This window comes from Vicia villosa, unplaced genomic scaffold, assembly GCF_029867415.1.
Source record: "Vicia villosa cultivar HV-30 ecotype Madison, WI unplaced genomic scaffold, Vvil1.0 ctg.000691F_1_1, whole genome shotgun sequence".
In the NCBI taxonomy this organism is placed as follows: domain Eukaryota; kingdom Viridiplantae; phylum Streptophyta; class Magnoliopsida; order Fabales; family Fabaceae; genus Vicia; species Vicia villosa.
The window spans coordinates 291,809-317,900 of NW_026705312.1; the positions used below are offsets into that span (position 1 = coordinate 291,809).

Consider the following 26,092-nt stretch of genomic DNA (forward strand, 5'->3'; position numbering starts at 1 on the left):
TTACTTTTTGTTTACTGCAAAATCTAATAAGTCATCCTTATTTATAAGGTTTACCAAGGTGTTCTTCCCACTGGAGAATTGGTTGCAATCAAAAGGGTGGGAAAAGAATCTATGCATGATGCTGTTGAGTTTAAAACTGAGATTGAAAGGCACGTAAAAATCTTGTTAGTCTTATTGGCTTTTGTCGTCTATGAGTATGTTCCAAATGACACTTTAATGGACAGTCTTACATGTACTTCAATTCCTTCAATAATCTGCATGTACTTTAATTCTTGGATATTAGCTTTGTTTGCACCTAGTCGGCATATTTATTTTCCTTCAATTAATACATGGATTTTCGTGACTTATTAGTTTTGATAACTTTATGTTAGTTAGGTTCAAGACTCTTCTGAGCTGTCTGTTGAGTACGAAGAGAGCAATAACCCTCAGATGTATTAAGCTATTGAAAAAGGGTGATTTTGCTGATGTGAACTCTGCCGACACTAAATCAGACATTGAAGAGACCTTCACGAGGCTTGGTTATGGTTGGATTTGTTTCTGCAAATGTGGGTCTTGATGCTGACAATTATAAAGTTCTTGTTGTTGCAGTTGTTGCTGTGTGAGTTATTACTCTATTTTGGGAAGATTTGTTGATTAATGTGATAACAATATGGTGTTATCTTTTTTACATGTTAATAACAATTTGCGGAGGTTTTTAACCTCCAAAAAAAATCTCAAGTTTAAATAAAATATTATTTTTTTAGTACATATGTTGACTCAGCTTATCAACAAATGTCTTGTTGTCATGCCACATAGACGAAGTTAATATTTTTTCAGAAAATTTAACGGCAGGGACCAATTTGACCAACAGAATAATTTTTAAGGGCTAATATGTAACATTAATTAGATAAGAGACTAAAGTGAAATTTGAAATTAAGTTAAAGGACTTCAGGTCTAATTAAGTCTTTTTATAATAATAAGCCTAAATAGAAAAGTCTCTCGGTTCAAAAACTTTCAAATGTACTTGTGTTAAAGAAAAACCAAATATCAAAAAAAATTAAACAGAAACATTATAATAAAAAAGTTTGATTCTATATAAATTTTCATGAGGTTTCTTTGATTATTTTCCATTAGATTGAATGGAAATTGAGTAAAAAGGCAATCAGTTATTGAAGAAAGAAGGAAAAAAATATCTGATAGAGGAGAAAAAGAAAAATTCTTGCCACTAATGTTTTGTCGTATCCCCGTCAACATCGTCGTAAATCGATGGTGGATGATAATACGGCGTTTCATTATCGTTTTTTTTAATTGATCAATTTTGACGGAACTGATAAGAAAGAAGGAGAAGAAAAAGAAGGAGCAAAGTTGTTGTCTTGATTTTTTTTTATTATATTTTTATGTTTAATGGTAATAAATAAGAATAAAATTAGTAGAAGACCCGTGCGTCCGCACGGGTCCGCACGGGTAAGTTCATTCATTATCTAGATTATTCAATAAAGCTTGACTATTACTTTAGTAATATATAATTGTTATTATAGAATTATTAATAACTGCAAATATTTAAAAATAAATATGTAGCAAATCACGAATATGATAAATCTGATATGTTTAATCATTATAAATATTTAAAAATATTACTAATAACTATAAACTAAACATTGCGGTGATAGTGATCCGTGAAATAAAAGGTATTGCGGTAACAGTGACCCGTGAAATAATATTATTTTGATTATTAAAAATAAAACATAAACTAAGCAGATAAAAAATTTAATTAAGTGTTATTTCAAGTCCATGTCAATATGCCAACAACTATTTTAATAGGCAGGACGGAAATTCGTGACTTTTTCGTGGTTAATTCTTTCGAGATAAATAACATTGCTCTTTCATATATAATGTAGAAACTTTTTAAATTCAATTATTTACAATATTGAGAATTTAGAGTACCAATAAATATGTAGTAAATAACCAACATTTTCATATCTATTATGTTCAACAACTATAAATATTTATAAATATTATTAATAACTATAAATATTTATAAATAGTTTGCTAATTAAAATAAAAAGGATATTTCGGTGATAGTGAACCGTGAAATAATGATAGATTTTGATTACACATGTAAATTTGAAATTTAAAATGAATTATTTTTTTTTTTGGAGCAAATAAGAATAATTTTATTCCAAAAATAAGCATTTGATACAAGCCGGCCACAAATGATCCAGGCACCCAAAAGACTATGCTAAAGCAAACCAGACAATTTACAAATTAATCACTGCTCCTCTAACATGTTACGAAAGTCTTCCAATTTCTTGTTTCCACCTATGCTCCATTTGATGTTTTGAATAATATTGTGGCTATCCACATCAACCCTGTGATCCTCTTGAAACATTCTCTGATTCCTAACAATCCATACTGCATAAATCACTTCAGCAATGGCAATTTGCAACACTTTACTCTGTCTGTTCTTCCTCTTAACAGTGTTGGTCAGCCAGTCCAGTTCCATATCCCAACTATGAGGATCATGGTCAAGTTTTAGCCAGCACAATACCTGTCTCCAAATGTGTTTGGTATACCTACACGCAAAGAATAAATGTTGGCAGCTCTCAGCCTCTTCACAGTATGCGCACTTACCATCTGTATGCACTCCAATCTTCCACAATCTATCTTTGGTCATCAATCTTTGCCTGCAAGTCAGCCACAGTATGAAAATGGTCCTTGGTCTAGCTCTATTGCCAAATAGCACTTTTCTCCAAGGCACATTTGTCTTTACACCCTGCAGGCCCTTGTAAACTCTCCTAGTCATGTACTTCTGTTGCACATTAGCTTCATGCCATGCCTCGGTTCCTCTAATATCTGCTTCATGCTTAAACATACTCTTTAACAGCCAAGAGCTCTGTTGAGGTGGTGTATAACTAGTACAGTCCTGACCTTTGATATAATACAAGTGAACCCATCGAATCCAAAGCTTGTCAGCCTTGGCACAAACATTCCACAACATTTTGCCTATAGTAGCCTTGTTCCAAAGCTTCAGGTCAGTCATATTTCTTCCACCAGCAGATATAGGATCACACAAACTTTCCCATGAAACCAGTGCTCTTTTAGATATGTTCTCCTTTCCTGTCCATATGAAACTTCTGCACAGTGCTTCAACATGTTGAATCACCTTCTTTGGGAGAGCGAAAACCTGCATCCAGTAGTTAGCTACGGAGAAGAGGACACTCCTAACCAATTGAATTCTGCCTGAAAGTTATATAAATTTAATTTAATTAAATAATAAAAGAAAGAAAGAGAAAAAGAAGTGTGTAAATGAGAGAATAAAAGTGAGTTTGAAGAAAAAGAAAAAAATTTAAACAATTGTTATGATTTTATTCGGTCGATAAATGAGTGTTTCAATAATATTTGAAAAAAAGATGGTGTCACTTGGATGAAAGCAATATTTTAATTGGTTAGTACAATTTTATTTAGGGTGTGTTTGGTTCGGGGTAGATGGAGGGGAGGAGAGGGAATATTTTTAATTAAATGTGTTTGGTTCAACTTTTATGAGGGGATGGGAGGGTAGGGGAGGGGAGCAAAACCCCTCCAAAACACACTTTTTGCGTCCCTCCAAATCGGAGGGATTTGGAGGGGAGGGAAGGGAATGTCAATTTTAACATTTTAAAAATTATTATAATTACTATAATATCCTCAGTTTTATTTTAATATTTCAAAATTATTCATTTTCTTTTGTATTATTGTTCTCTTCTGTGTGATTTTTCTCGATTGTTTCTATCAACTTATTATAATTATTCTCCATCTTCAAATTATTTTGAAATTTTTGTCCTTAATATAAATCATAATCATTTCACTTTTTTGATTTTTTTTATAACTCTTTTATGTTTATTTATGTTTTTTTTCTAATTTTGTTATGTATCCTATCGTATTTTCTTTTATATCAAATTTTAAAATTTTCATTTTAATTAATTTATTTATTTTATTAAAATATTTAAACCATTTATATTTAATAATAAATTATTTTATGTATTTTATGTATTAAATAATTCATTACGATTTTAAAGTTGTTATTAACATATAGTTTAATTTGTTTTTGAATATTTTATTCGAATTAAGTGAACTCAACTTTTTAACGTTATGTAGTAAATTATTACTTTTTAATTACTCAATATTAGAAATTTTACTAACAAAAAAATATGTATAAATTTGTCACATTTGAATATCATATTATATCACTTATATAAGATAATAAGGATAAAAATATAAATTATTAGTAAAACCCCTCCCCTCCCCTCCTGAACCAAACATATTTTTAATTAAAATCCCTCTCTTCTGCTCCCCTCGTTTGAACCAAACACTCATCTGATTAAAAAAATCCCCTCCCCTTCTCTCCCCTCTATTAAAATCCCTCCCCTCTCCTCCCCTCGTTTGAACCAATTACCATAAAGAGTTTTTTTGTTATGTAATTTTTTTTTGGTGAAAGGGTATATTAGAAACAAAATTTAAAAAAAGATTGTGTCATTTGAATGAAAGAAATATTTTGATTGGTTAGTATAATTTCACAATTATCACAAAGGGATAAATTTTTTTATTGATAAAAAGGTATATTAGAGAGATATTAAGCATGTCTGATTTTTATATAGATAGTTGAGTGATGATTTAAAAATTGAATTTCAGGATTTTGAAGCCAGTGCCAAATACTGTCTGAAAATGGTCGAATTTTTCACTAGTTACCCAACTGTCTTCAATTTTTTATTTTTTCACAAAATTAAATCATTCATTTTTTATTTTCGAAAAGAACAACATCAATAATAATTGTGGAAAGAAAAATCCATTATTAAAAAAAGATGTGATATATTTGGGCAAATAATTTGTTGTAGTGAGTACGTACCAATAAAGTTAGGTGGATAAACACACCAATTTAGGTGGATAAACACACAAATTACTGCTCTAATATCGTTTACTCCCTATCTTAAAAAAGTCTTTATCTGAAATAGACTACGAGCTCGTTTGATCCAACTTTTTTAAGTCTTAAAAGTTACTTTAAAGTTAAAGTTAAAAATAAGAGCTTTAAAATAAAGTTAAAGTTGTTTGGTTATGATTATTTTTTTAAAAGTTATTTTTAATTTAAAAGTTGTTTCGTATATATATATATATATATATATATATATATATATATATATATATATATATATATATATATATATATATATATATATATATATATATATATAAAATTGTTATATTAACATTTATAAGTTAGTGTATAGTAGAAGAAATTCATAATATTATTATTGAAAATAGTTATACAATAAAATAAGATATAATATATAAAACGAATAAAATGTTAGACAATACTAGTATCTACAAAAATGATGATGTAAACACAAGAAGAAAAAAGAATAAATAAAACATAACTCTAGATGTTATGAGCCGTAGAAAAAATTGAAAAATTTCCGTCTACTACATTAGCGCCATTTTTTAAAAAAAAATTGCTTCCGTTGGGATTCGAACCGCGACCACATGTTTTAAGCTCCGAAAAAGTTAGTTTCAACGCCTTTTTTGCAAGCTCCTTTTATTCAATTTTTTGTCTTTAAAAAAAAAACTATTTTTTTCATAAGAGCTTTATGAAAAATGTGTTTGGTCCTCCATCTGCTTATAAGGAGAAGAAAAATATATAAAAAGTTGGGCCAAACGAAATTTACATATCATACATAAACTTACTTCAACAAATTAAACAAAATCGATACCTACATATCATTCCGCAATGTATAAATGCAAATTTTCCATTAGAATAAAGGAAAAATAGAGAGAGAATCACTCAGAGATAAAATAAATAAGGGTTAATAGTACTTTACTTTCTTGGAATATGAGCGTGTTTCGGTTTACTTTGCACCGTTGCCAAAGACAGGTTTTGACAATAGTTTTTTTTGAAAAAACCGTTGCCAAAAGATAGGGAAAAGGAAAAGCAAAATTCGCTAACGATGGGGTGAATTACTATTAACCCAATAAATAATAACACATGAAAAGTAAAAAAGACAAAATAATCCTAAAATCTTTCATCAAATACAACCTATAAATGTAAATTTTTGACCCAACTGAAAATAAATTAAATCACACTATCTTTCTTTCAAACTTTTACTTTACAACAGGTAATCTCAACTGATAATTGATATAGTTAAGTTCAACTTCATAATTAAAATTAAAAATTTTATATTTACAATTGTGTGTATAAATTTTTAATGATTTATCACTTGGTTTACATAACAAAAAAATTTCATTTTCCAAAATTTTCAAAATAATAAGCTAGCTTTCTTATATTTCAAAGAAGGAACATATTAAGTTTTTTAGTAAGGAAGTAAATATTAATTATAACTACAATTACAATTATTATTATAAAAAAATACAAATAGTTATAATTGTTATATAATATTATAAAACAAAAAAATAGCTTAGTTAATCATTAATCATTATATAATTAATACACACTAGAGGCATGCCTTGAAGAATTGCTGTTATGGAAGTTAAATCTCCGGCACCGCTGCAACGTTAACAGAGTAAGTCCACCACGTTCCCTTCACAAGCTCCGGCAACTCAATCTCACCCCAAAAATCATCACCACCACCACCACCGGAATCAATGCTACTATCCTCCGGCGTCGTAACCATCATTCGAGCTGCTTTAGCTGCCGCTGCTTGAATATCTCTAGCCGTACACAAATCCGGCGGAGGAAGCAACGGAAGACGGTGCACGTCATCTGGAAAATTAAGCTGCGCCTTCCGACCTTTCAAACAGTACGCAGCAACGTCGTAAGCCTTTGCCGCCATCTCCGGCGCCGGAAAAGACCCTAGCCATATCCGCGACTTCTTCCGTGGCTCTCGAATTTCCGACACCCATTTCCCCCACCGCCGTTTCCGGACACCATGGTAAACCGGATGCCGCGTTCCTCCACGGACGTTTCCGGAATTCACGGCTGAATTTTCGGGTGTAACGGTTTTATCTGTAACGGTTTTTACTGCCACGTCAGCTTTTTGTGTGAAGTTCAAATGGTGCTTCTCCTCCATTCAGATTTTTTGTGTGTGTTTGAGTTTTAACTTCGATGCTAGTTATAATAACGAAGTTCACAATTGCGAATGGTGTGGAATTACTGAAATGTCCTTGATTAAAAGAGTAAGAAAAAGAGAAGAAAAGTTAGTGAAATCTATTTTGATACGTAAGAAAGGACCAGCATGAAATTAAAGATGGCAATGGCGTGTTTCAGTGCTTTTATAATTATAAGGAGCTGCAACAGTACAAATGATGCTATATTTGGGTTTTAATTCATCATCGTTTGACTATAGTTTGGTCCACTTGTAATATTAATCTCTCTTCATATATTAATTAAGTTAATTATAACTTAAACAGAATAAAACATTAAATATATTTGATTGTAATTTTAACCTCTCGGTCACCTTATTTGAAACTATCTAATTGTGTTTTATTTCTGCTAATTTTTGTGTAAAAATGAGTGATGTCATATATGTTAAAATATTGTGATATGCTATTAGAATGACAATAGTCTTTTAGTCGTGCAAGATGAGGCCACATTACATATTTTATAAAATATTAGATTAGTTAAATTATAATTGAATAAGATTTTTATTTATTTATTATGGTTAAACCCTGTTAATATGTACAAGATGTCTAAAATTTGAGATGATTGTGTGTAAATTCGTCGGCATGCACTAGTTATTTATATATTATTAGTTAAATTATAAAGCATATAAGATTTTAAGTGAAGTTTAAAACGAATCTAAATCTATATATTTATGAACAACCAATAAGAAGAGAGAAAATTTAAATTTATTTAAAATTTAATTTTGTTTTTAATTAGTAAAATATGGATGGTTGTGATAATGGAGGAGAGAGACATTTTTACTTTTATTATTTAATTAATAAAACAATTATGATTGATTGTATGTAAATCTAATTGTTATATGGTTGTGTTCATTTAAATATTTTTTGGAATGGTGTTAAATTGTTTTAGTGACCAAAGAGATTATTTGGATGATTCGCGCGCCACTCTTCTTAAGAAGTACTATAGCAACAATGTCTCAAATTGTATCTAAGTTTCCAAGATAAACCATCTAGTTATAGACTAGATTTGAGCCCTAGACTAGATTTGAGCCCTATTGGAGTGGATGATCCGTTCTAAAAATACACCATTAAATGTGACTAAATTTTGAATGGACAAAATTTATAAAAAGACAAGTTTTTTAAAGGACATAAAGGAAAGGAGAGGAGAGAAGAAAATACAAAATATGCTGAAGAGATGATTTTTTAAATTGATGGAAAAGAAAGGAGAAAAATGGTTTGAAGGTGCATCAAAAAGAAGAAGCAAAACATAAAGCTTGGAAATGCGTCAAGCTTTATGGTGTACTTTCCAATAAGCTTAATTTTTTATATAGTGTTGAAAAATATCCATTGTGTATAAGCTAATTTTAATTCGCATTCTAGCATTTTCAAATGGAGATTGTGCTTAATTATACATGTCTTTCGACTTGAACCTTTTCATAGTGAATATGATTTAGATTTTGTTAGAGTGACTCATAGTCATGAAATCTATCTTTGACATTAAATTGTTGTAAATTTTGATGATATTTCAAAAGTTTTAAATAGTTTTTATCTCAATTTTAAGTGAAAAATAACATGTTCATTAAAGGCATGATGTAATGGACGCTCTAAAAATTTTGTATGAAATTCCCTAGAAAATGTCCCGGACTTTTCACATTCATGTAGGTGAGTCAAGCAAGACTACTATTATAACTAAGTATTCCACTTCTCATAAAGTATATACCTATTAAGAGTTCATATCATCTTATTCTCACACCGCTTCAAGAATCTCGCTTCTTTGATAATATGTTCATCTCATATTTCTTCATAACTTGTTATTACTCCTTAAACCTAATTCTCTAGGTCTCCATTTGCTAAGACTGAGTTACCAACAATCATGAGTGTGATTCACATTTTTTAAGAAAATAGTCTCATTCTGTATGATTTTTTTTTTTTGTTTTCCTCTCTAGCTAATTATTTTGTCGAAGGATTGATTAAATTTTCATTAGTATATACATGATATACTATAACAACTTTTTTGGAGAATAACTCTCTAACAATGTTGTGCTTAGAACATACATGTTGCATATTATTGCAATACTGATTCTTAACTTTTGTAATAGTCATGGTACTATCACAATGGATCAACATAATTGATATCGATATTTGTCGTAAAAGAATCTTGGCTAGCAAACATCTCAACCAATTTTCCTATTTAATAGTTATTACTGGTGATATAATCACAAACTCCATAATAAATTGATTCAGTATTGTCCATTTCTTATATATCCAAGAGCTGACTCATACTCCAATTCTAAATATGTAGGGTTGCTTGGAAACTTTTGATAAGGTGTTCTTATATACTTCATTGTATCTTTTAAGGACAATAGGAAATATTTGATAACGTAATCCAAGATTCATAGCATTTTTAAGGTTTTTCATGCCAGTTCTATATGTATCGGGTCTACTGTTAACTTGCATAATAGTCCCATGACATATACAATATGCGGTCTGGTACAATAGGTGACACACCTTCAAAATTAATGATGCTTTCATATTCAGATTGTTTTAGATTTTCATCAATGTTCTTAAAGATTTTTACAATTAGATCATATGGTGTGAAAGTATGTTTAGCGTTAAAGTAATCATATTTCTTCTTAAATAATTCAATACAGTGAGACTAATGAAAATAAAGTCTTTTTTCTGACCTAAAAATTTTAATATCAAGGATTACATTTTGTTTCTCTAAGATCTTTCATATCAAAGTTGTAAAATAAAAATGATTTAAGTGCATTCACAACATTTGTCCCATATTATGGTTCCTCGTTTACAAAATTTCCATGATGTAAAATCCTTAATCCTTGATATTTGTAGTAAGGAGGATAGTATGACTGCGGGTAGAGTTGCAGTTATGATTGATATTTTGTGGAGAAATCGGAACAATATGGTTTGGAACAATGAAAGAGATGAATACTCTAAACTTGGTTTGAATGCTTTTTGTAGTTGGCAAGAGTGGTTTCTGGCGGAACGACATGGTATTAATGTGGAGAATAGGTCTATAAACCTGAGGTGGGAGCCGCCGGTGGAAGGAAGTATCAAATGTAATGTGGATGCGGGTTATAATAATATTCGGGGCACTACTAACCGGGGCTGGTGCATGAGAGATCATATGGGGAGTTTTATGTTTGCAGGTGCAGCTTGGGATTTTGGCCATTATCTGATTCTTGAAGCAGAAGCTTTGGCTCTTAATGAAGCTATTCAAAGAGCCATTGATATGCAGATGCAGAATGTTATTTTCGAAAGCAATTCCCAAAGAACGGTTCAAACTATTCATAGCAATCACCAAGGTGTCTCAGAGTTTAGTTGCATAATTTCTTCTATTCATAGTTTGTTGTTTAATTTTCCTAACTTTGAGGTGAAGTTTGTTAAACGCCAAGCGAATACGGTTGCTCACTCTATAGCAAAGGCGACCGATTCTTGGACTAGGCGTAGTTTATTTCATATGATACCTCTTTGTATTGAACAACTCTTACTTAATGATATGAATTGAATTTCTGTTTGTAAAAAAAAAAGTGCATTAATAACATGAATATTTGAACCAAATATAAGTAAGTAATCTACATAGAAACATATGATATTGCAAGCCTCATTTTCTAATTTTGTAGTAAATGCACTTGTCACTCCCATCACCTTAAACCCATTAAATATAATCAAATTGTTAAACTTGTCATTCCATCAATATTACAAACCTTATGTTCTTTCCCATGAATTATAAAGCCTCCAGGTTGTTTCACGTAAATTTATACTTTTAATACATTATTTTGGCACTCGTTTAATGTACAAATCTATTGTGAATAGAAACAAGTGATATTAGTATCCTAATGGATGTTATCTTGGTGACTGGAGAAAAGGTGTAGAAGAAATATATATTTTATTTATGTCAAATATTGTTTCATACAAGGCGAGCCTTGCATTTATCGATAATTCCATTAGGTTCTACTAAATGTGAAGTCTTCTTAGAATTTAGAGAATTCATCTCATCATTTATGACTTCTTGCCACTAACCTCCTTATAAGGAAGACAAGGTGTCTTTGAAGTTTGTGAGATTATCCTCTAATGTATAAACCATGTAATGTTGTTTATAATATTTAGAGGTTTTTTCTTTATTACCTCTTTAAGGTTTTGTTTCATCTAATTTAAAGTTCCCACCACTCTTGATCACATAAATCTGATCACTTATGGTGCATTGTCTATTGATCAATTTATTTTCATAGAAAACAACATTATTGTTAATTGCATACACATTCAATACACCTTTATAGGTTCTATTAGCGAATTTATCTTTCTCGAGGTATGAGACTCGGGAATATGCCAAACAATTTCAAGTTCACCCACCAAAGAGATTAGTGTACTAGGTCTCTCTCTCTCTCTCTCTCTCTATATATATATATATATATATATATATATATATATATATATATATATATATATATATATAGGTTTCACGATACATTCCAAAAACTATGTATATAAACTATCAACCACGACATTTCTAATGATAAATCAACTTAATTACAAATTGTGGCAAAATTCCATTATACTGTATACTTTTTTCTAAAAATTACACTCTCAAAAGTGGTACTAAGACCATTCAAATATGGTACTAAGACTACTCAAAAGTGAACTACTTCAAGGTGGTGGTGGTGGATGGTTGCCTGGTGGAGGATGTGGATCCCAAGGTGGACCAAAATTTGGAAGATGAGCTTGAGACAATGCTTCCTCTAAAGGAAGTGGCACCCATTGAAGACGTCACTATGGAGGATGGGAACACCCTAACAAAGATTTTTTCTAAAGACTCCCCAACACATAAGATGTCATTTTTATTGATTTTTATTTGCTTAACTCGTTCAGATAATATCGCCTTCTTTTTTGGGCCTTTTTTATTGTAATTTTTACCTTTCTTTAGTTAAGGAATTTGTTATTTGTTTCCATACTTGGTGTCTGTGTTTTGTCTATGTCAAGTATAGATATCTCCATGCATGAATTAAACACTTGTAGGAGTTTTGTCCACGTAAAATATATCTCATAGGGAGTCGCTCATAGGCACAAGGTTCCCAGAGGGTTCCATTATATACCCCATAGAGAGTTGTCTATAGGCACAAGGTTTCTCAAAAGGTTTCACCATATACCTCGTAGGGAGTCACCTGTAGGCGTAATGTTTCATAGAGAGTTCCAACATATTCTTCTGAGGAGTGTATGAAGCTTTCTCTGAGCTTTTTACATAGTTTTCAACACATAGTTTATTGAAACATTTAGAGCACCTCATTTAAAATCCATGTCCTTGCAAGGGAAAAGAGTGCACCATAATATGTTGTTGATTTATTAATCATAATTCAAAATATACATATTATATCTTCTCAAAGTCTTTATTTAACTATAATAATGTCTTAATTTTAGTGTTTCACATTTTGGGGACCTTCTCTCCTTATAGGCTTTCTAATTTGTAAGCTTCATGACCAACTTCTATCACACTCAATAGAGCCTTTCCCATTTGGGGAATAGTTTGCCCATCATGGCTGGGGCGATTACCTGTTTTAATACCAAGTTGCCTCCCCTCATTATTTTGGGCTTTATCCTGGTATTATATCTCTTTGCCACTCCCTGCTTTGTTACAAACTTATTAATTTAGGCCATCTCTATGACTTCCTCTATCAAGTTGACCGAACTTTCCAGCCTCACCTTATTGCCTTCATTATCAAAGTGCTATTGTCACAATGTAGTTATGTTGATTTCAACTGAGAGGATCACATATGACCCATAAATAATTCTAAAGGGGTCTTTTGTTTTTTGGATGTGGGGTGTATTAGACAAATGACGCCAAACACAAGAGATAAAAGGGGGTTTAATTGTGTGGATTTGAAAAACTGTATTCAAATAAAAAACTTTGATAAATTTATAGTTTAAAACAAGTTTGTAAAACAAACAAGAGATAAGCAGCGAAATAAAGAAAATCATATTAGAAAGAAAGAAATACATCGGAAGTAAATAAATTACTAAAATATAAAGATATAATGGATGAGAAAGATACACCGAATAATTATATAGGTTCAGCCTAAATACTTAGCCTACTCCTCTCCTCAACAATTTCTTCTTGAGAATTTCGAATATGATGTGATCTTTTTACAGGTTTTGTCCACAAACCTCCTTACAAATAAATTGGAGTTTTATATTGGCTATCCTCCAAATGAAACTAGAGTGTTAACCATGTAAACTCCCAACCAAACATGATACTTTAACACCAGGACAATCTCGAACCAAATGAGAGGGCTAAGCTCATGATCAAAACGTGAGATTTTAATAGACTGATCTCAAAACCAAATAGAGGTTTTACCAAGTTCACCTCAAAAAACAAACAAGAGATTTTTAATTGGTTTAGCTCAGAACCAAAACAACCTTCTTACAAGAGAAATATTACATTAATGCACCACACTAGAACCAAACTACCACACACACACACACATACAGATATGTAAATATATATATATATATATATATATATATATATATATATATGTATAAATAGACAAATATATAGATAGATAGACAGATAGATAGATAGATAGATATAGAGAGGGATGGAGAAAAATAGATGGATAAATAGATAGATAGATAGATAGATGGATAGATAAATAAATAGATAGATAAGTCAATAAATAGATAGATATATAACTTGAGAAAAAGAGGTAAAAGAGTGATAAGTAGTATTCAAAATATGTTTTTTGGTTTGAATAAAATGAGTCCTTTATTTATAGGACAAAGCGTGGCTCAAAATGGAAAGAATCCACGGGTAATGCTCGTAGGGATGACAACGGGTCGGGTGCGGGTTTCACACTACCCAAACCCGCACCCGAAATTGGCACCCGAACCCAAACCCAAAGGATGTTCGGGTGGCAAAATAACACCCACGCCCACACCCGTTGGGTTCGGGTTTTTTCACCCAAACCCGCAACAAAATACATTTTTCCTACCATTTTTCTACAAATTTCCACAATATATATATTATAATATATACTTATATATATATATATATATATATATATATATATATATATATATATATATATATATATATATATATATATATATATATATATATATATATATATATATATATATATAAGCGGATGTGATTTCGGGTTTCGGGTGCGGGTGGGCCCCGTGAGTTTGGGTCTACTTGCCATCCCTAAATGCTCGTAATCTGTAATTCATATCACGTTATCGATTATGTAGTTCAAATATGGAAGTTTTTTAAATAGCATTGCCACTAATCGATTAGGAGATCTAATAATTGATTATTAGGGTTACAAAAGTGATAATTGACCTTATTAGGCTAATTGTTTGTGCCATACTAAAACCCTCTTAATTGATTAAAATTAGTCTTTAATCTATTATCTAGGCAAAAAGAGATTTTTCGGGAAGTTTTTATAAAATGATAGAGGCTTTCTAATCATTTAATTGTGTGTATATTTTGCCTTAGTAACTCAAAGCTAATCTTATACCTTTACAAACATATATCTCTTGACAGAAACACAACGAGATTTCACACTTTATATCCTCTACAACTCTAAAGATTCAATATCCCTTTCTTAATTCAACACTTCATATGGGACTTGAATTCTTCTATCTAATGAGGTTTGATAACTCTTATTAATAGGTACCATCATCAGAGAGATTTCTTGACTGAGATTATCAGGGACTTCACTGAATGCCACTGATATTAGGTGTTTTCCTCTTATAGATAGACTTTGACATTTTGATCTCCAAGTGTAACAATTTGATCATCACATCAAATGAAAACTTCACCTCACAGTGTGGAACTAAGTGTTTGTAGGTTCAATCAATAAGTGATCAGAGCTACATAATTCATACATATCATGGTTTGGTTTTGATGTTGACAACTTAGTTTCAGTAGTGACAACTTATGAAGATGCAACCTTTTATGTCAAGCAGTCAAAGATGCACATGACAATTTGTTCAAAGCTTTTCCTCTGAATCATGCTGATGAATTAAGGTTTAGTGACTACCGATGAAGGAATCCAACTTTAATATATCTCAATACTAATTTCCAATAATACTCAAGAAAAGTGCTTATATGATCGATGTATTCGGAAAAGTCTCGAAGCTTCAAAGTGTGAAAGAGATGAATTGTGAATGCTCACCTAGTCATGCCTGAGTGATCAGTGTTTTGTAAAAACACAAGGGGAATTTTCATAAAGTAATATGACTATATAACACACAAGAGAATTATTTTTTATTTCATAAATAATTTAATTTAACTAATTATTTTTTAAAATAAATCAGTAATATTAATAAAAAATACACTTGTAAAAAGAGTAATTAATATATCTAAAAACTTATTAAAGAAATCCTATATTAAGAAACAATTTTTTAAAGACTTTTATAACAGTCCAATTCTCGTTGTTTAGTTGAACAGCTAATTAACCTTTTTTTTTTCTAAAAAAAACTCAATTATTCTAACAAGTGTTGTTAAAAAAATTATGAACTGAATCGTATCGTCAAACCAAAACTGTACTAGATATAAAAAATAATCGAATTATTATATTTGGTTAGTGAAGCAAATTATATTGTACAAATAATTTTAAAACCGAATCGAAACTGTAACCGAACTGAATCAAAATTATAAGCGAACCGAAATTAAAAATGAAAAATACAAAAAAATTAGTTTTAATTTTAAAAAAAAATTAAAAATAGTTTAATGGTTCAGTTCTTTAATAAATTGTTTGGTTTGACACTACTAGAAATACACGTATTTCCTGCGGAATTACCTGCGGATTTTTGCCAAATTTCCGCAGGAAACGTATTTCCTGCGGATTTTCCTGCGGTTTTATGTCCCCAGCTAAAACCTTCGTGGGTAATATTTTTCGCAGGTAATTCCGTAGGTAATTCCGCAGCTAAATCCGCAGGAAACAGTTCGCAGAAAAATCCGCAGGTAAATCCGCAGCTAATTCCACAGGTAAATCCGCAGGAAGTAAATTCCGCAGGTAAATCCGCAGCTAACTGTTTTCAAAATTTTAAAAAAATAAAAATAATTTTTTTGATAAATTGACACTGAAATTTTCCTATGCAATAATTTAATGTGAAACAAAGTCTGCCACTAGCTTCATCATAAGAGTTTATCTTCTCTTTGGGAAATAAATTAAATTAATCAATTTAAGTGAAATGGGAAATAAATTTCACTTATATAATTATGCTTAAAACAACTCACTAGAGTAAAGTTATCCAACTTTTTAAATGAAAAAAATACAAATTTACCAAAAATATATTGTAGCTCTAGGGGGAGTTCTCCAATGGCACATTTCAGTTGTGATAAATGGAAAAACAGATGGGCCTTAGATTGGCAAGGTAGTTTAAGTACCTACGCCAGTGCTACGACCTCAGTTCCCTTGCAACCTCACTTGCTGCAACTTGTAGAAGTCAAGGTGGAGAAATCAAAAGAGATCATATGATGCAGTTGCAGTCCATTGTTGAGAGAGTATAAAAAGTTTCTCACTGCTTCAGCTTGCAGAAGTTCAAGGTGGAAAAATCAAAAGAGATCATATGACACAGTGGCAGTTGTCATTTAACAGCCTTGTGGACAGATTCAGTGTAAAAATAATACTCGGGTACATAATAGTAGTTGACTGTGTGGAACGCATTCGTGTAGTCATCGTACTGGTATCCGTTAAATTGAGATCTGACAGAGTAGAAAGCAAATGGATTTTAAAATTTACACTGCCGAATATTGATTCAATGGCCACCGATGTGATCGTTGCGTGAATGCATGGAATTGCGACGACAGAATTTAAATCCAAAACAAACATCATAAAGCTTAGTATACCTTTAAGGATAAACTGAGACTTAGTTTTGGAGCACCAGATATTTCTTCATATTCAGCTGCATCTAGTTCCATAAGATGGTTTGGACTGAAGAACTTGGGGAGTATGTGTTGTCTCAATATAATCAACAAAAAAAATGGCAGAGGGAACAACATTCCAGCAATTGGAATCCATGTCACTACAAAACAAATCAAGAAATACAGACATTGGATGAGTGTAAACAAGACTATATTTTTGAAAGGAACCGACTCAACAAAGGAAGCATGATCACCTTCCAATAACCTGCAAGGATAGGTAGGCTTTAGAAACATAATTCAATGATAACGAACACTTCAAATTGAAGATGTGTCTGTGTCCGATATTGTCATTGTCAATGTGTCAATGTCGTGTATGTATCGGTAATTCATTAAACATGAAGTATAGAAATTTCATGATTATGTTAAAATGGTGAAATCGAAGTAGCTTCACTTACTTGTACCATCTACTCATAATAACAAAGATATACAACAATCAACTAGTTTTATTGCCAAAGGTAAGATGATAAAAGGCTTAAGCTTACATTAGGATTATTATCCATTTCTATAAACACTGCTTGCATTTTCCCATATATTTCAGAGTTGCTAGCTTCCTGCCTTATGCTTTCCTTTGCACTTTTAACCATCTTTCTTCGGATCATCTACCATTCAAATATCAACAAATCAACATAATTAGCATAAAATTCAATCTTGATACTTACTCTACAAATTCCAATACTCATTTACTCACCTGTTTCTTGAGAACAGATAGACTCTTTGTTGTAACTCTCAAGTGTAACTTTTTATCAAAATCACAGTGAAACACCATGATTGTCAAATTCGTACATCAAATGACATAAAATTTCTATTCAATAATTTACCTGAATACTGTAATCTTAGACCCTGGTTCTAATGTAAGCAATATCGACTCCCAGATTTACGTAGCTAGTGGTTGTCTGCGTTCAGGATGTTTGGTATCTCTAGGAGCTCCAAACTTCATGAAGTTTGCTGCCGTGTACCTGACTCACATGTTCAAATTATATTGCGCGAGTTACAATAATTTCCCATATTGTTCACATGGTGATACTATATAATTCATCTTGTCACAGTTTATGGATAACATATAGTACCATTATTTATTTGATAGTAATGTTAGGTTTCATTCCCCACAAAAGTATAATGGTATCAATAATGTCCTAATGTTGATCAGACTTTTAAGGCAAGAAACTAAAGTAACTTCTGTACTAGAAAGCACCAACCTTCTAGGGCTACGAGGTAAATCACGAGCTAGTCCAAATAGAGTGTCAGAATCAAGAAGCCCACCATTTCCATGAGGTATAGCTTTAACATACTTGCAACCTCCAACGATTGGAAATTCTGGGTTTGATTGGTTCGTTGCGAAAAATTCATCGATACCGACTTTGATATCGTCTACAATACCCTTGAAAGGTGTTCTCAAGCTCTCCATCTCTGCATTCATCCATAAAAATAATCATCATCACAAAAATTATAGTGTACTAGTTTCACACGTTCAAAACACAAACCCAAATACTACAAAATCAATGTCTTTAACATGCAATTCAATGCAATGATATGAAAAAACAAACTATAGTTTCTATACCATAAATTCATAAAACAATGAAGCTGCGAAAAAAAATCAAAAAAATCAGTTAACAGTGGCTAGCACGAACCTAGCGGAGATATTGTTGTGACTGCAGCCAAAGAACGTTACAGCTTATATTTTAAGAGAATTAGGTAAATGAATTAACGTGTATTTTTATATTACTTAACAAGTCTATATTAGTTATATTTATGTAATATTTTTTTAAAGAGGTATGCTATATATACATTTTTTTTCTACACCAATTGCTTTTACACTGTATGCATACACATCTTTTACCCTTGCACAGTTGCCAAAGTAAGGAAAAATTACTCTAGAAGTTTCTTAACTTAATTTAAAAGTTTCATAGTAGTATCTTCATATTTTCCCTTTAACTATTCGAAACAATTACAAAAGTGCTTGTGTCATAAGTTCCGGTAAGCTATGAATAAGTTCTATTAAAAGTTGTTTATACACAAACAATCAGAAGAAATGAAACATGAAAACAGAACCGTGCGGACCTGACATGTACCTTGAAGAACATAAACAAGAATACAAAGACAAACTCGCCATTAACACTCGTCTTGTTGGGGACACAAAAGTCTTTTTCAATATAGCACCAGAATCCTGAGTTTGATCTTCTGTCCTATAAACACACATCAACAACAGTTACACTTAAAACACCCCAAACACTATATAACAAATCGATTATGCAATAAGCGATTAATTAGAGATGATTATTAGTAGTAGAGTCCTTGAGTCAATTCTAGATCACCGTGAACATTAAGTAAACCAAGCAATTTATTTTATACTAATACATGCTAAGACTAAGAGCTTGGGTGAGACTTTTCATCAAACACCTTGTGTGTAAGATGAAAAACTCTTCACTTTGAAAGCTTTCGATAGCAAGAACTGAGCAACAATCATCAATGATAACACAACTACGATTAAGCAACCAAGAATTGAACAGGAGAGAAGAAAGGAATTCAAAAACGCGTGAATACTTGCCTCACTGGATTTGTTGACGGAAACGCGAGAACAACCTTGGAACTCCACCGCGCACCTCCACAGTTACCTCAAAGCTCCGCTGCACCTCTCAATCTCGATTTCCCCGCATCCACAAACCAAATGTGTTGCCGGAATCCCGTCACCTCGTCATTATATTTTTCGCCGGTAATTCCTTCTCCTTCTTTAAGAGTGAATCAATTGGTTGATTATTTGTTAGCATTGTTTCATGATGAAGGAGAGTAGAGAGAATGGATTTTGAAAATAAGTGTTTTTTTAGAATGAAAAAGCACTTCTCATAAGTGCTTATGGGAAGAAGGCATTTTCACGTTACATGAAAGCTACGATACTCTCGGTAGTTTTCTTCTTTCCTTTTTCTTTGTTGATTATTTTGTTTTAATGTAAACGAAGACTGCAACGTCATTGTTTTTTGGTTATGTTCTAAATAGAAATAATCAAGTGTATTTTTTTTTTTTAGTTATGTTCTAATTATAGAAATAATCAAGTGAATCTTTTTTTTGTCATGTTCTAATTATAGAAATAATCAAGTGCATTTTTTTTAATAAATTATAAAATTTTATTATATGTCAATGAATTAACAATTCTTATAGTAAATCACTATACTACAAATTACATAAAGTATTATATTTATAACATCTATTGTATAGTCTCTTAAAAAAAAATATCTATTATATAGTTTACTTGTTTATAATAATATTATTATTTATGAATTATACTATTATTTATAAAATCAATTAATTAATAATGAACAATATTCTATATACCTATTTATGCTAATAATAATACTAAAGTGAATTAAATACAAAAATTAAATTGTTGGGTTAAAATAGTCCGAAATATGAAGGTTCGTCATAAACTCCAAAAATAGAATTCAGTCAATAATGGATATACACCCTTTTCTTTTCTCTACAAACTACAAAAGAAATAGTGTCGTTTATTATATTTAAAAAATATAATGAAAAATATATAATATCTATTAAACTCAACTAATTAATAAAATAGAAAAAATAATGATTAATTTCTTTTATAAATTTTAACAAAAATACTATTACTATAAGAAAACATTTAAATATATTATATTTGCAGCAAAATCCGCAGGAAACTTTCCTGCGGAATTACCTGCGGGTTTTGTATTATAGATTGGTTTTACTAAATAAATACTCGCAGCAAAATCCGCAGGAAACTTTCCTGCGAAATTACCTGCGGATTTTATATTTTAGTTGGTTATATTGTTTGAAATATATTTTCCGCAGCAAAATCCGCAGGTATTGCTGCGGAATTTTCTGCCAATTCTCTATCCGCAGGAAAAATTATTTTATTTAATAAAATCCCAGGAAAATCCGCAGGAATACCTGCGGAATATTTTCTGCAGGAAATTCCGCAGGTAAATTGAGTATTTCTAGTAGTGTGAGAAAAATTAACTTCTAACCGTTCGGTACAGTTTAAAATTTCAAAACAATATACTAAATCAATAATTATAATTCGATTCACTTCTGAATAAATTAATACATTTCAGATCAATTTAAAAAAAATATTTATCATAGTTTAATTCAATTTAGTTTAATATTTTCAATAACAACCTTAAGTTTCACTATAATAATCCAAGTTCAAACTATCCCAATTCTGTAATTACTTTATTTTCCTCTACCTTCGGATGGGTAACATATTTAGACAAACAAACCCGATTCAGAGGGAAAAAATTAAAAAGATCAAGCCAAAGGTTGGCAATTTTGGACAATACACGTGAAAATGTTGAAATTAATGACATCTACTAACGTGCTTTAAATTTTAACTTGAAGCTATATTTGTCATTTTTTTCCTTTAAAAAATAGATAAACTTCAACATTTTTACTTAAACATATTGCACTCGACATAAATAAAAAAACTATAGCACAATCATGAATGCAAATTGAAATTTTAGTTACTTAGAGTGTTTTGATGATATCACACACACTTAGTATTTACTAGTTTCATAAAGATTTCAATTTTGTATATAAATTTGAGAATGCATTAACATTAAAAATTTTAACCAGTAACATTTTCGACAATTCATACCAAACATTAAAACTTTCAATTTTGTATATAAAATTGAGAAAGCATTAACGTTAATTAGTCTCATTCAAAACATTTCACTATTAAATGTTTCATATTTGAGAAGACGTATACACTCCAATCTCTCGCTGAAAACATCTCATCCTTATAGCTCTTATGTTTAAAGAGGACTATGTACATTCCGACAATTCAGACCAAATTCAAATCGGTCATACATAATCCGCCCCAACTTAATTCACTAATGGGGAGGGACCATGTTGTGACATTTATAATAGACTAGATTCAACAAGCCGACCCATGTTGAATACAACTCATTTTTTTATCAATGTTCTTTATACACACATACAAAACATTTAAGCAGTTAAAGAGCCATAAATGATCGGTCTCAGTCAAAAGAAATAAGTTTGATTTTTATTTACCGGCTCCAATTTGAAAAAAAACATGTATGATAATGACAAATAAAATAGTTATAAAAGACTAATAGTATAAGAGACCTTATAAACTAGACATAAAGGATATACATTTTTCATAAGACCCATACTTAAATAATTATTTGCTTTTTTTAATGGCTCTGTGTTATTGGACTTATCAATCGATGTATCATGCGTGTACAAATTTAATTGGTTGGAATTTCTAAAAAAAGATTTAAAATTGAAAATGCATAACATTTTTACCTAAAATTTGATGACACTATGTAAATGAGTTTTCTGATTTGTATGATTTTCAACATTACGTATATAAATTTCCTCATTATAAGGTATTTAGGGTTGAAAATGAGTCGAACTGAGTTAAATTTAATTCAGTTTGAAACTCAACTCAAGACCGTCACAATTTTTTTTCAATTTGAATTAAATTTGATCAAAATTCATAAACAATTTGATTCAATTTGATAACTCATAACTCATAAAACTAGAGCACTGGAGATACTCAAGCCCAATACAATAACAAACTAACTAAAGAAAAACCAAAGATATTGCTAACCAAATGAAACCTATCCTAAACAATAGATAGGATTTTTACAAAATTCATAAAAGTTACATTTGAAAAAAGAAATATCTCTTATGAACGATCATTTCCAAGCGACCAATTTAATATTCCAAATGACATCCGAAAAAAACAGGACCTCATTCTTAAAAATAGTACCATTCCTCATCCTCTAAATAGACCAACAAACCGCAACCCAAATCAAACCTTCATTTCCACTTTTAACCATTTCTAATAAATTCTTTAAAATTAAAATTAAGATGAATCATCTATTTTTTAGATTAAAAGAAACCTTACAAGTGAAAAACATAAAACCTTTATAACATAATCTTCTCCCTATGCATTATATGCTGCTCAATACCTGCTATTTAATTTTCTAGATCACGTATAATACATCCAAACACATTTTACTAACAATTCCTTTTTCACCATTAACATTTACATGCACAAATTGAAATGGTCTTACTTTTGGGTCAATCATTATAAGGAATATTACTTTAATATTTATTAATGAATGTCGGTAAAATTAAATTTTGATAAGACAAACCGTCTCTATTTCATTTTCTAACTCACATATAATAGATCCTTCTTCAGTCTTCACCATTAGTAACATTTACATGTATAAAATTGGAAACATTTGGGTCATTTATTATATGGAATGGTATCTTAATACTATTTTCTGTTGCATGTCGGTAAAATTAAATGTTAGTAAAAAAAAAACAGTCTCATCCAATGATTTAAAATTCAAGTGTAAGAAGCAAGCTGCAAATTTCAACGACAGAGAAAGGTAAATTTCAAAACTTGGGGAAACAAGGTGGACCGGACCCATCGTGATAATGACCTAACAGTGCCCACTTCACCCAGCGGCGCATGGTCAGGTCCACAGCATTTATGACCATGGTCTCCAACGGCCAAGGAAAGAGTACATACTAGCTAGGGTCAATTTCTATGTCATTTTAGATCTTATACATGCTAACAAATAATTGTTACTTTTACTATATATATATATATATATATATATATATATATATATATATATATATATATATATATATATATATATATATATATATATATATATATATATATATATATATATATATATATATATATATATATATATATATATATATATATACTCCTCCGTTTTTTATTATAAGTCATTTTGAAAAAAAAATTTATATCTAAATATAAGTCGATTTACCATTCCAATAAATAATTAATGCTAGGGGTGCTCGCGGTGCGGTTTGGGCGGTTTTGACGAAAAAAATCATCCGAACCGCAAGAGAAAAAATAGTGCGGTTTGGTTTGGTTCGGTTGGCTTTTAAAAAAAATCCGAACCAAACCAAACCAAACTAATGCGGTTTGGTTCGGTTCGGTTGGTTCGGTTTTTTACAAATATTTTATTGAGCCATACATACACATATAGATGATAACATAATTTTGTATTTATACATTCATACACTATCAAATAACAACAAAACTCGTCATATTTTGACAACAATTTTCCATTTAATATGTAAAAATTAAATTAGACAAAAGTGGAATATTAAACATAAAATAATAGCATAAAACAATATAAAAATTATTATAACGAAACAAAAAAATAGAAGAGACGAAAGATTAGTGAAAGTGAAAAAGAAAAAAAGTGTTGAAAGATTAGAGAAGAAGATATACGATAAAAACGAAACTGAAATACGGAACATTTACATAAAAATGAGAAGGTGAAAAAGAAAGAATATAAGAGAGTATAGATTATAGAAGAATAGGGAAGATGTATGTGACAAAGAAGGTGCGATAATGTTATTAGAGATTTTAGAAGATCGGGACTGAAATTATATGTGTAAGGATGAGAAAATTGTTCGTAATCATAATGCTAATGTATAATAAGTTTAAGTTTGGGTTGGATGTGAGTTAGTAAAATTTAGGTTGTAACATAGTGCGGTTTGATTCGGTTTGGTTCGGTTTACAAAATACAAACCGCAAACCGAACCGAACCGTGCGGTTTTGTAAAAACTGACCCAAACTAATCCGAACCAAATGCGGTTTTTTGCGGTTTCGGTTTGGTTTGGTTTGGTTTGCGGTTTTCTATTGGGTTGGTTTTGTTTTGATCACCCCTAATTAATGCTACTTTTCCTATTATATCCTTAAATATTTATTATTCTCTCTCCTTTCAATTATGTAAATTTATCTTCCATATGTCATTAATGAAGGATAATTTTGTAAAAACCTTCATAATTTCTCATTTTCATACGACAATTATTATTTTTCTTAAACTGTGTGAAAAGTCTAAAACGACTTATAATAAAAAATGGAGGGAGTATATATATATATATATATATATATATATATATATATATATATATATATATATATATATATATATATATATATATATATATATATATATATATATATATATATATATATATATATATATTCTCTTTAATTTTTTCTTTATGAAATTATAGTTGTATCTTTTTAAATTAACTCATTTACGTAATTGATCACTTATTTTAAATAGAATAATTTTGATTTTTCACAAATTTTCTCTCTAGGGTCAATTTTTATGCCTTATGCATTTTTCTATATTAACTTTAATTTTGTAGAATTAATATAATTTTGATCTCTTATTTTAATCCACTCAGACTTTGTTAGCAAATTTGGAGGAGAAGGGAGAGAAGGATTATGAAAAATAGAAAGGATTGAGTGAAAAGAATATAAAGGTTTTGGTTGAGAGGGTTTTGAAAGGTTAATTTTTATGCATATATAACACCAAAAACCTCATAATTCAGAGGAACCTGAAATTTATATTGAATGAGAGTTTTGAAGGGTTTACATAAATTTTTCATAAATCTTTTTTGTTGTTATACTATTCTAAAAATTAAAAATATAGTAATGATAAATATTATTTAATCATTTTATACAAAATTATTTTTTTAAAAAATATCAAATATTTTCTTATATTTTCTTAAAAAACATTTTCGGAAGCCTTCCCCTCCCCCAAACTCACAAACAGAGCCTTATTTTATTGATCATATATTTTAAATTCGAATATAAAAAAACTTAAATACAATTCTTTAGTTATGATTTGTACTATTTTTCAATGAAAATATGACAAGTGTACTTAAATATTGTTTAGCAAATAAAAATAGAATAAAATTGTCTATATGTAAAAAAAAATTATACACTTGATTTATTTTAATTAAAAGAATAAAACCTACATCCAAATTTTCTTCATTTGAATATATGTTGTAGGGTCAATTTTTATGTCATTTGAGATCTTATACATAGTATCAAATAATTGTTGCTTTTAATATATATATATATATATATATATATATATATATATATATATATATATATATATATATATATATATATATATATATATATATATATATATATATATATATATATATATATATATATATATATATATATATATATATATATAT

At 30.0% G+C, this 26,092-nt stretch overlaps 3 protein-coding genes across 7 annotated transcripts; 1 reads left to right on the plus strand and 2 right to left on the minus strand.

The window, feature by feature from the left end:
- Positions 1 to 6,370: 6,370 nt before the first annotated feature.
- On the minus strand, positions 6,371 to 7,209 carry LOC131630535 (ethylene-responsive transcription factor ERF023-like). Its single transcript, XM_058901316.1, has one exon. It carries the CDS (start codon positions 7,032 to 7,034, stop codon positions 6,495 to 6,497), a length of 540 nt encoding a protein of 179 aa, XP_058757299.1. The 5' UTR covers positions 7,035 to 7,209; the 3' UTR covers positions 6,371 to 6,494.
- A 2,668-nt stretch (positions 7,210 to 9,877) lies between these two features.
- LOC131630523 (uncharacterized) lies at positions 9,878 to 10,612 on the plus strand. The gene has a single exon (XM_058901300.1). It carries the CDS (start codon positions 9,878 to 9,880, stop codon positions 10,610 to 10,612), a length of 735 nt encoding a protein of 244 aa, XP_058757283.1.
- A 5,585-nt stretch (positions 10,613 to 16,197) lies between these two features.
- LOC131630536 (nucleoside hydrolase 3-like) lies at positions 16,198 to 19,983 on the minus strand. Of its 5 annotated transcripts, none has more exons than XR_009292366.1 (4): positions 19,094 to 19,983; positions 17,854 to 18,442; positions 17,518 to 17,634; positions 16,198 to 17,136 (listed from the first exon to the last, which is right to left on the minus strand). XR_009292366.1 is itself a non-coding variant. In XM_058901317.1 (4 exons), exons 1-3 carry the CDS (start codon positions 19,230 to 19,232, stop codon positions 17,910 to 17,912), a joined length of 432 nt encoding a protein of 143 aa, XP_058757300.1. In that variant the 5' UTR covers positions 19,233 to 19,983; the 3' UTR covers positions 16,198 to 17,136; positions 17,518 to 17,909. The 5 variants fall into 5 exon arrangements, 1 of the variants encoding a protein (XP_058757300.1); XR_009292365.1 differs by having other exon boundaries at positions 17,724 to 18,442; XR_009292364.1 differs by having other exon boundaries at positions 16,198 to 16,816; positions 16,961 to 17,136; positions 17,518 to 18,442.
- Positions 19,984 to 26,092: the final 6,109 nt, after the last annotated feature.

Bases quoted from the DNA above. Each gene is read 5' to 3' on its own strand.
- LOC131630535 (XM_058901316.1), bottom strand. From the start codon at position 7,034: ATGGAGGAGAAGCACCATTTGAACTTCACACAAAAAGCTGACGTGGCA.
- LOC131630523 (XM_058901300.1), top strand. From the start codon at position 9,878: ATGGTTCCTCGTTTACAAAATTTCCATGATGTAAAATCCTTAATCCTT.
- LOC131630536 (XM_058901317.1), bottom strand. From the start codon at position 19,232: ATGTGTGTTTATAGGACAGAAGATCAAACTCAGGATTCTGGTGCTATA. The intron at 18,443-19,093 runs GTCCGCACGGTT...GGATGAATGCAG, and splicing joins TTCTTCAAGGTACATGTCAG to AGATGGAGAGCTTGAGAACA. The intron at 17,992-18,231 runs GTTGGTGCTTTC...CATGTGAGTCAG, and splicing joins TTACCTCGTAGCCCTAGAAG to GTACACGGCAGCAAACTTCA.